At 34.1% G+C, this 11,615-nt stretch overlaps 1 protein-coding gene across 1 annotated transcript in view; it reads right to left on the bottom strand.

Moving 5' to 3' along the window:
- Positions 1-3,898: 3,898 nt before the first annotated feature.
- LOC136035432 (non-structural maintenance of chromosomes element 1 homolog) overlaps positions 3,899-11,615 on the bottom strand; it is a 39,259-nt gene continuing 31,542 nt past the window's right edge. The window contains exons 6-7 of the mRNA XM_065717241.1: positions 8,748-9,107; positions 3,899-4,016 (exon numbers count right to left, since the gene is read on the bottom strand). Coding sequence (XP_065573313.1) covers positions 3,957-4,016; positions 8,748-9,107 — 420 coding nt within the window. The 3' untranslated portion in view covers positions 3,899-3,956. The remainder of the gene's footprint in view (positions 4,017-8,747; positions 9,108-11,615) is intronic.

Raw genomic sequence — 11,615 nt, 5'->3', positions numbered from 1 at the left:
ACTTGTCCACGATCCTATAGCACTAGCACAGGCACATACGCAGGATTTTTTTCGGGGGGGGGGGCAAAACCTTCGAAACAGCAGATGTAAAGTAGCACTTTTTTATTTAGTAACTAAATAAATGCAAAAGGCACTTATATCGGAAAATACAGGTTAATTTTAATCTGTAGTATTGTAGCGGATGGGGGGAAGAAGACTGAAGCCTCAAAAGTACGTTTTAGGCTCAGATTATATTCATAGCGATTTTGAACTAGTGATTAATCTTTTATATCCCACTGAAAGGGAGATTTTAGGGTTAACAGTGCAATATGGGTGCTGTGGGGGGGGGTAGTTCTACTATTGCGAAAACGTCGATAAACGAGCTAAGAGCTCATACAAAATTCTAGGAATCAATAGATTGATTTAAAAGGAAAATTTTCCTTTTAAATCAAGGGAAAAAAAGGAAAAGGAGATCTTTGCACATGAGGGGGGGGGGTAAAGTAATCGTAAGTGTTTTTAGGAAAAATTGAGCAAGTATTCTTAGATTTTTGGGATTATTTTTATCATTCCTAAAAGTGCTTCACTTCAGTTTACCCCCTCCCCCTAATGGGTAAATATGTAGCCTAGATTATGTATTTCGCATGCATTTTGCCATACGTTAATCTCGAAGAGGAAATCGCTAAGTATCTGACCTGTCTTTTGCACCGAGGCTCTCTCCTGTCTCAGAATATATCTCTTGAAAGCTTTTGTCTGCCAAAGTTGCCTGTATTTATAGAAGTCTGCCAGCCCTTACGCAGGGGCGCCAATTCATAGAGATTTTGTTTTGAGTATCTGACGGAAGGCAATTTTTTTCTTAATAAAAATACCAAACAACAGTGTTTTTCAAAATCTAGGGGGTAGGGGGGAATTTTTTGAGGTTAAACACTTCCCTGTCACTCCAATTTGTGTTCTTCTCTTACACTACTGAAACTAGTTGAGTTCAGAACAAAAAGCTTTTAAAACCCGCAGCAGGGTCGTATTGATTGCTCATGGCTTCGATTTACCGTTTTTAACTTGGAAGGACAGACTCCGCTGGACTCATGCTTGCACTGAGTCGTTTCCTCATGATCTTCAAGAGCGTTGGTTTCATGGCTGTTTACAAAGACGCCAATTAGAGGAGGGAAATCCTCTCCGGAGATTTTGAAAAAAAAAATCTTAATTGTATTTTCATTCAAAAAAAAATCTAAAAAAGTTGGAATGATCTCTCCTCTTGATTTCACAAAAGAACACCTTCTTGAGTATCTTCATTAAAAAAAATCCTTACGCTCTCCTTCCCTCGATTTACATGAATTGGTACCACTTGGTGAGTGGGTAGTTACTGCGAGCCAATCCTCTCAGCCACATTGTAAGGCCATTGCCGATATATCTGAATCGTACGCCATTCTCAAACTGGTTACGCATTTCCATTTTTACGAGCAAAATGAATATTGAACCAACCAGTTAAAAACCTTGTTTCAATTTGCTGTGTTGAAAAAAAACAGTTGCTCGCATTTTCATAGGATGATTAATTTTACGCTATGTCTAATATATGAAATTCATTAACTTTAAAGTTGCACATGAAAAGGCATTATCAGAAGGAAATATGAATGCTTTAAAAGAAGGGATAAAACACCATACAAAAAGTGGTGGGGATGCATTCTTGATGAAAATCGCGCCGTTCAGCAGACCGATGAACCCAGTGACAAGAGGTTTCAAGTTTTTTATATGGAAAAACCTAAATTTTGCATTGTTCCCAAAAATATTTTGTCACATAAGCGTGTTTATTTGCTGAATTGAAAATTTGCGACAGAAATTGACAACTCCCTGACGTGGTCTTTTTTTGTTTTACTTATAAGGGAACTCCAGCTACTAATTGTCAGGGTAATTAATAGTTTCTCCTGTTAGTAAAGGACCGCTTATCTAATATGGTCACATCTAAAAAAAGAACAACAAAAAATAAACTCGCATCCGTGACCATGTCCTGGGGGAAAAACATGAAATTTATAAAATGTTGATATAGTTTTTGAGTATTTTCTTAAATGATGCTAATTTTCTCGTATCAATCGGAGTCATATTGGGAATCCATAAGTTTTGCCTATTTGGAATTTCATAAAAAGTAAATTTGTTTGATGCATGTATTTGTTTGTGGTCAAAATTTCATTTTTGAGAGTTTCGGTTTCTTTTGAGAAGAGTTTTAATTTGCTTATCGTTCATTGTCAATAACGGCGACTTATAAAACCTGAAACTCTCAGAAAATAATATCAGATTAAAAAGAAAAAGTTAAAAACGACTCCACTTTAGTCAAAAACTTTAACCAGAGATATATTTTTCCCCATCACACAAATCTATGCAAATCGTGTTTTAAAAATCAAAGCAAATCGTAGCAGTAATGTCTCTTTTCATTTGTTTTTCTTCAGAAAAGCCTGCTGAGTTATCGAAGAGGGTGGCAGGGGGGCTCATTCGAAAGACAATTTTTTACATCCCCGCTTCTTATTAAATTATTATGGCAGAAACAGAACAAAGTAGTACACAGTGAGGAAAATGACAATTTTTGGTCTCATATCTAAATTCAGTGGGTCTTCTTGCAGTTAAGATGTTGTTTAGACCCTGTATAAAGATGTTCTATCAAGGGAGTTTTTTTCCCTTGTGGTTATATAAAGAACTGTAAATATGGAACGACTCGGGTTAACACTAACCGAAGTTCTTAAACACGGAATTTTGATAACAATTGATGCATTAAAAGAATTGAATTTTTATGAGGGTTCCAAATGTTTAGAATTTATTAAGTTCAAAATTACCCACCAATAGCTATGAGCCGGAGAAAATTTGCCTAACTTTCGAAAACGGTCTGTTCGGCTGAACCGATCATTTTTTTTCTACAATATTCAAGGTGCCATAGATTAACTGATAAAGAACCTGATATTAAGGAGGAACGGATATAAAAGAATCTGATAGATAAAGAACTGATATTAACAAATAATGAATATTAGTAGACCTTTTTTACAACTAAGTCCATTCGATTTTAGATGTCATACATTGGGGAAGGGAGGGGTGGGAGACGTTTTTAGTCCAGAAAAAGGACAAAGCTCTTGGTGGTCCTACATATATATCCCCTTCCCCATCTATATAGAACTAAACTATCTAGTGCCTATTCTATTGTATAAAAAAAATCATTAGAATAAATAGGTTAATAAAAGAAATACATTCTATAAGTTTGGGCAGCGGTAAAACGTAAAAAAAATCATATATAGAGAAGGCTGTCATCCAGTAATCCTCCCAACACACCACAGTAAATCGTTTACCATACTCTTTCAGGGAATCACATATAAACTGCATTTATTTCCAGGGATAAATTCATGCTCAAACCGAATTTCGAATTGTCTTTCATTTGCGGTTGGTTTTTCTTCAGTTATTCTTTTCTTTCTGCAAAAGTCAGTTCAGAAGTTTCTTGTTTCTTTTGCACTGAGTACGACTTAGCGAAATCTTTACCAAAAAAAAAATGCTTTGTCTTTTTGTTTTAGTAACTGACGAAAAACTACCGTCATTTGGTTTTATTTTTTCTTTATTATTTTCTTTATTCGTTCATTTTTTTGTACATCGGGTGTAGCCATGTGGTCTCAGAATATATTTGGCACCGACTTGCAAAAAAAATCCTTTTCTACTCCAAATCTCTCTGCTTATCAAAACTCTCGTCTTCCCAAATTATTCACTAATACTTTACTTATGCCCAAACAAAATTCGGCTTCAGTTTTGAAAAAAAATCGTGCTTGGTCCATCCTTAACCTCTATAATGGTAAATTTGAAGAGTCACCAATAACAAATAAATTGGTTAAAACAATAATGATAAAAAAACATGCAAACTTTCAACAATGGTGACAAGATCTAGGCATAATGGTATTAATTCCAAATACGTAAATTTATTTTGAATACAAACACATGCTCAATACTTGCAAATTTTCTTAATCAGAACTATCACTTTCAACTTCCTGTATACGCTTTCTTGGTGTCTTCTTTTGGTTCTATAAAAGGAAAAAAAACTGCCAGATATAAACATTAATATATATACATATATATATATATATATATATATATATATATATATATATATATATATATATATATATATATATATATATATATATGTACGACCATAATAACGACCAGAATAACGATTACCACGAGAAGCAAATTAGAGATATGGAAAAAACCTACAGATACAAAGATTAAAATACTTTCAGAAAATGGTCACCTCTAAATGACAATGTTCGTTCTGCTAAAACTTGGTAAATAAACTAGAGCCAAGAGACGAAAAGGCAGAAAAAGAACTTAAAAAAACCTGCCATACTGATCCAAAGTGAGCCGTTCTACCTAATGACAGAACCAGACTATGATCTGCAAAATATGTAGCCTACTCGGAAGAAGTTCGGAAATTAATGATCAGAAACATTAATTTCAATAAAAAAAAATAATTCAATTAAAAAGAGGCAGATCAGCCCCCGGGCTGGTTAGTATAACCATTCGAATATGGAAATGGGAACGCATTTGCTTCCTCCTACTTACGGAAGACATGTTTACAACAACTGTTTACCTTTCCAAGTGGCCTAGTCAGTGGAATTTGTTGGTATTTATACCGCTTTTCAATGAAAAATATAGATCAGATCATGATGGGATTGGATGATGGGGGTTGCCTCCTCCTCAGTACCTCGCTCTTTACACAGAAGTACTTTTTGAATTTCCAGAATAGCGTATTATTCTAATTAAATTTCCACTGTGTACCAGGATTAATTCTTAAATAAATGGAACGAAAAGTCAAACTTTGGCATAAAGAGTGAAGTGAAGTTCACTAGCAAAAAGAAACTTTAGCGTTTTTCTGTTCGTTTTAAGTTTTAATATTGCTACTTACTTTCAGGTGAACAAACTTGCTTGTTTTATTTAGTAGGTTAAAAGATGGCCAAAAAGAATGAAATCTTAAGCAAAAGACAAACAGGTTCGAGCTAATGATTCAGCCACTGTTAACTATGGAACTGTTGTTATGGGTTATTTGCCATAAACGCACCAAATTTTCAGTCATTTTGGACGCGAAGTTGTTATTGTTGACAGTCGTTTGAGTGACTCGACGTGATCATTTTTGTGAAAGTGAATAAAATCAAGTATCGAGATGTCAAAAAAGTTTTTTTCTTTATGAAAGGTAATAAGCCAATGCCTATCAAAGGTAAGTTGGACTGTTCAAATAATGGGCTCTGCTAAATAATCACAACATTAAACTATTCTATCAATAACTTCTTAAATAATTGAAGTTCACAATTCTTTTGGCATTTTAGACTAATAATCAGTAATTAAACAAAATGTTGTAGGATTTGTTCTTTTCTTTTAAGTAAGTTAATCTTTACTAACATAAATTTCCGCTGCTAGCTAACAGAGAGCATAGATCGCTGCGTTAGCTTAACTAAATAAAAAAAAACGAGTTTTTTTTAACTGAAAGTAGGGAGCGACATTAAAACTTAAAACGAACAGAAATTACTCCGTGTATGAAAGGGGCTGTCCCTTTCTCAATGCCCCGCTCTTTAAGGTAAAGTTTGACTCTTTCTCTCAATTCTACTTATTAAACTGTAAAAAACTTTAGCGGGGCGTTGAGAAGAAAAGATCCTTCCACATAGCCCCCTCCCCTCAATCCCACACCTCAAACCGAAATAATCCCCCTAAAAAACGTCTATACACTTCCTAATAGCCATTACCGTATGTAAACACTGGTCAAAGTTTGTAAATTGCAGTCCTTCCCCCGGGGACTGTGGGGGAGTAAGTCATCCCAAAGACATAGTTATTATGGTTTTAGACTATGTTGAAAAAAAATAGTTATCTCAAAATATTGATCCGTTGACTTTGGGAAAAAATTAGCGTGGGAGGGGGCCTAGGTTCATTTCCGTTAGAATGAGCCCTCTTGCGACATTCTAGGACCACTCGGTTGATACGATGAAAACTCGCACACGTGATCGGTCTTCTGGCAAAAAATACGAAGTTCCACATTTTTGTAGATAGGAGCTTGAAACTTTTACAGTAGGGTTCTCTGATACGCTGAATGCGATAGTGTGATTTTCATTAAGATTCTGTGACTTTTAGGGGGTGTTTCCCATATTTTCCAAAATAAGGCAAATTTTCTTAGGCTCGTAACTTTTGATGACAAAGACTAAATTTGATGAAACATATATATATTTAAAATCTGCATAAAAATCCGTTTCTTTTGATGTATCTTTTAGTATCAAAATTCCGTTTTTTAGAGTTTCGTTTACTATTGAGCCGGGTCGCTCCTTATTTTCAAGTATAGATGAAAATTTTCAAGTAAACTACTGTCAACCAGCGTGTGTTCCCCGGGGAGACCCTCCAACAAGGTTGACTCTAGTTTGGCATTGTGTAGTGACATGCATGAGAGGTGTAGCATAAGTGGGAGACAGTAACAACGGCAATGAAAGGGGTAAAATTAACCTTGACTTTTTCTACAATTGGCCATGACTTGACTTTTCCCACAACTATTCCATTTTCAATTCATTTTCAGTTCGTTACCATGAACTGTTTGATAAATAGATAACTGAAGAGAAACACAAAGTAACATACATTTGTTCCGACAGAAATAAGACAAATAAAGAAAAGAGCAGAAAAGGCAAAACAAAAAAAGAAGATGAAAGTGCAGGGAAAGAAGAGCAGAGGGCATGCCACCATGAGCAAAAACCGAACAAAAATTAAAAGTAAATCAATCACTCGTAAGTTGCAATACTCATACAAGGAATAGTCTTCAAAGTATACTTTTTCACTGACAAAAACGTCTTTGGAACTATTTCAGCCACAAAAAATTTATTTCCAACATAAGATAGCTGGTACCCTAATGACAATGTGACTCTTTTTTATCTAAGTAGAGGAAGATAAAGCTTATTGGAGCGAATATGGACAGAAGAAACAGGGACCCCAGCAATATTCTCTTCATGGATATGGTTTGCTGGAGATTAAATGTCATAATACTATATTGCTTTTTGTAATTCTTTAAGTTGCTTGAGAGTACAGATATCAATAAATAAAAAGAGTTTGGTTTCCTGATTGATTTTAAAGCTTTTTGGAGCGAGGAATAAAGCAGCCAATAATTCTTACTGCCTTATTCTGGATTATCTGTAGAGATTACCTGTGAACCACAAATGTATTGAGACAAATTATAGGACCTTATATAAGATAAAACTCAACGAGCGAATGATGGACCATTTTGAGAATGCAGAAAGGAAACACTTGCCTTAGTTTATCAAGGCAGCACAAATTATGAACAAGTTTTCTCTCATGGGTTATTTATAACCCATCAGAAAAAGAAACTGGAAGAAAACCCAGAAAAAGACGGAGTAAAAATCAAGAAAAGAAAAACAAGAAAAAAAAGAGACAACAGAAATAAAAACACACTTTGACAACTACAAACATGGGACAAACAGAAATGACCAAAGATGGGAAGACTTCTGGCATTCTGAAATAATCAGAATGTTTGCGACAAGACAACATGTCATCAATAATGATCCCGAGGAAAAATTTAAAACTTTTTATGCAATCTTGACCCATGATCGGTTCTTCCACTCTGATCTTGTCCTGATCTATTCTTGATCTGATCTTCTCTTGTCAGCTTTGAGTGCATAAATATATCATGAGATCAGTGTTGATAAGTTTGGAGCCAAATAGTTACGAATAGCTACATGTAAACCACGTATTAAGGCAATTTGCTGTTATCATCAAATTTTCGACCGACCAAGTTGTAGAACTTACTACTGAACTTCATCAATGACTATTTTCAATAGTAAATTGTGGCATAATTCAACGGTTAAGCTGAATAGCTATTAATATCCTGTTCCACCTTATAAATAGAGTTAATTAATTTTGCAATTATGTTAGAAATTTAAGGGATAATCTGTTCAGCTGACGCTTGAAAGGTAGCACTTCCTTTATATTTAGATTTCATTTAATGATAGTAAAAGTATTCGAAGTAAAATGGAAGAACAGTAAAGCATAAGAAGAAACTTCCCAGCGAATATACCAGCTCAAATATTTATGCAAACAATTTATAATAAATAGACTTTATGGCAAAGAATTAACTTAATAACACAAAAAAAGTTTATGAACAGACCAAGTTATAACAAACTGAACTAGAACTTAAGAGAGCCTTAGGTTTTTTTTATTAACCATTGAAAATAGACACATCTATCATCAAGTAACAAAGACAAACGTATACAAAAATTAGGAATTCTTTTCAAAACTGAGAACACACAGCATTTATATGTGAACATTTTGGTTATGTTCCCGATAGCCACCCGCAGAGAGTATAATGAAGGGAAACCTTAATAAACTGTAATAAAAGAACCACATAAAAAAAAGGCATTAATAGCGTCAGATCCGTGAAGTCAAGGCACTATAGTGTCTATTTTTTTTACTGAAAAATTTTTAGATGTTTTTCATGATTTTACTTTAACTTTTCTGTTACACTGGGACTAAAATACGAGAGAACATCAGCCTCTTACTATCAGACATTCAGGTTCCTATGGTTATATTCTTATAGAAAACACATTCAAACTGTTCAGACTATTTTCTACAAATTTTATTCTGTGCGCCACGGGCTAGGAAAAAGGCCTCTCAATTAAAGCCTTTCAATTAAAAGGCCTCTTCTAAAAATGTATACAGCGATATTTATAGTTTAAAATTTTGACTCATTCAAGCAAATACCGAGTACTTACCAGACTGGAGACCTGCGAGACATTTTTACGTGACTCCTGTCGGCTCTTTGATGCACTTGAATTGTGAGAAACATTGCTGCGCGAAATATGTCTACTCCTTGATACATTTGAAATCTGAGAATCATTTTCGCTTGACTCGTGATTGCTCTGTGATAGAAACGAGATTTGGGAAGCATTTTTGTGAGACTCCTGGGTGTTCTGTGAGGCATTCGATTTTAAATGTTTTACACTGGAGTTCTGTGAATCACGAGAAGAGTCTATACCAAGTCTACAACTAGGACAATTATGTGCATCATTCCTCGAAAACTTTTGAAAACACGGCCAATGAAACTTAACACCACAGGAATTGCAAAGTCCACCCTACAAAAAGGAAATAGAAAATCCAGTTTGAATATTTTTTCTTTTTTTTATGTCAATAGTCCCTAATTCTTTTTCCATGAGTCCAAAAGCCTGACAATTGGCTCAAAGCAACACGATAAACGAAACAGAGCCTTTAAGTAAGATCAGCTAATATGATTAGGGTCAAAATAAATAGAATGGCATATATATATATATATATATATATATATATATATATATATATATATATATATATATATATATATATATATTTACATAGACTTACCTGTGAACATTAGGGCGACTGAGCATCTTTTGAGCATTCTATTGTTACAATCGTATAATTCATAAATCTCTGTTAAAGCATTATACTTATCCCACAAATTAAACTAAAAAAAACATTTCAAGGTTGCTAATAACATTTTCAGGTAAGCTAAATTCCTTAAAACCATGAAATCGTATAATTTTCTAGTTCTCAAATTGCTAGTCCTAGTTATATTTGAAAGCTCTATTCATAAGCAAATAATTCAGCATTTGGGCATTATTATTCTCCTGAGGTAATAGGGTTACTTGTAGCTTTCTGGCTGTCTTTGTACCAGAGATACTGACTTCTTTAGATGTGAAAGGCACCTTTGCTCGCCAAACACGCAGCCCTCCTAACAAGAGCATGTATATTAAGCAGTTTTTACATCACAGGTTGCTGTTATGATAAAATCAGAACTTGATCAAATATCAAAAGTTTTTGATCAAAATACACACCATAACATTTATTACAAAACCAACCCTTTATTTACTATAAAATCTGATTCGTTAACATTACATATTTATGTTTTAAAGTCCGTAAATAAACGAGTTGTTACATTTAGTCATCCAAGGGCATTTAACCAAAACTATATTTCCCCAAAGACAGGTTATTATCATTGTACTGCAACATATACACAGATAATATGAGAGACTAATTAATTGCACTCTCTGTTAAAACGAATTGGTAAATAAAGAATAAACTATAAGGATAAAAGCAAACTATACATTTCTTTAAAAAAAAATAATTTCTTTAAAAATATACCTTTCTATTTAAAGAAAAAGCAAACTATACAGGATGACAGTAAACTATAACAAAATGTAAAAAATATATAATGTACTATAAATGAAAGGACATTAGTCCGAAGGCCTTTGAAAGCGTTCCTGCTAGGCTTTGTTTTTCTTTCCAGCTCGAACGGCTTGAAAAGCGATCCGAGAGTATTTAATTAAAACTGTACAATTAAGAATATTCAGTAAACCTGCATTTCCTATCAGGACCAAGCGAGTGAAGCAATAATAGCTGAAAACCACTGGAGACTTCAATGGGGTGAATCAAACACTCACCATAAACACAAGTGGAAAACCTAGTGTTACCCAATATACTTGTCCAGTAATTTTTAATGTGCTTCCTATGAGCACTATCAGTTGAAATTAATTTCACTGTGCGCATGGGCTTACATAAGCAGCATTAGCTTTCAACTGCGAGTTGTTTGCCTCAATATGCCAGTGGTCATTTATAAATGGTTGATATGCCATGTTTCAACAATGATAGGTGATCGTAACAAGCAAACGATTAACAAATTTACATCCTGTCCATCTCATTTTAGAGCACCCGGTGCATACAAAGATATTCCGTGGGTTTCCTTTTTTGTCCGTTACGATTTCTATAATGTCAAGAGCCCTACCATACTACCGAGTTCCAACCAAAAATTAAAAACAAAGGTGTCAAAGCAAACTAAATAGTGCCCTGGGCAGTTCTCTAATCTGTAGCATTGAGCAACTCTAGAAAAGATAAAACCCAAATAATATTGCTGTAAATAATCCAGCATTATTGACTTTAAACGTTAAATAAAACCATTTGTAAGTAAAGAGACGAAATAATCAATGCTTAGACCAGCTGTTCAAGCTGAAAATATCGCATATAGATTGGTCACGATTGCGAGCATGGAGGAATACGAAAAATGTGTAAACCTTGAAATTACTATAGATGGTTTTCAGCTTGAATACCAACATTGGTCTGTAGCCATTATGGCTACAAAGCACCATAACGAATATGACTAACAAAAACAGCAAAATCAAATATCAACCACCTAGCACGTAAACAGAAGCGCATTTTGGAAGAAGTAAAAGAAGGGTAGAGTGAAATCAATCGAGGAGGAAAAACAGACAAACTGTTTAGAATTTATATGAAAAAAAATGCTAAAATCATAAAATTGAAAGGAGAGTCCTTTGCCCCCCAGTCCCCTTCCCTCTCCGTAGAATTTTTGTGTGTAAGTTATCATGGTGGTCATTCCAAGATAAATAAATTATTTCTAGTAAAATAAAAAAAATTTTACCACAGACACTTAACAAAATTGCTTCACGTTGGAGCAACAAAAAACTGTGTTACTTCTTTAGAATATTTGTCTAGCTTTCTTAGTAGGCTTCTAGAACCCATAATAACATCTTGTATCTCTGTTCATTTAATTAATTCATTCTTGTGAAATTCCCATTGATCCGATTTTCAAT

This window comes from Artemia franciscana, chromosome 14 (assembly GCF_032884065.1).
Source record: "Artemia franciscana chromosome 14, ASM3288406v1, whole genome shotgun sequence".
NCBI classification, from domain to species: Eukaryota; Metazoa; Arthropoda; class Branchiopoda; order Anostraca; family Artemiidae; genus Artemia; species Artemia franciscana.
This window is presented reverse-complemented; position numbering and strand designations above follow the sequence as displayed.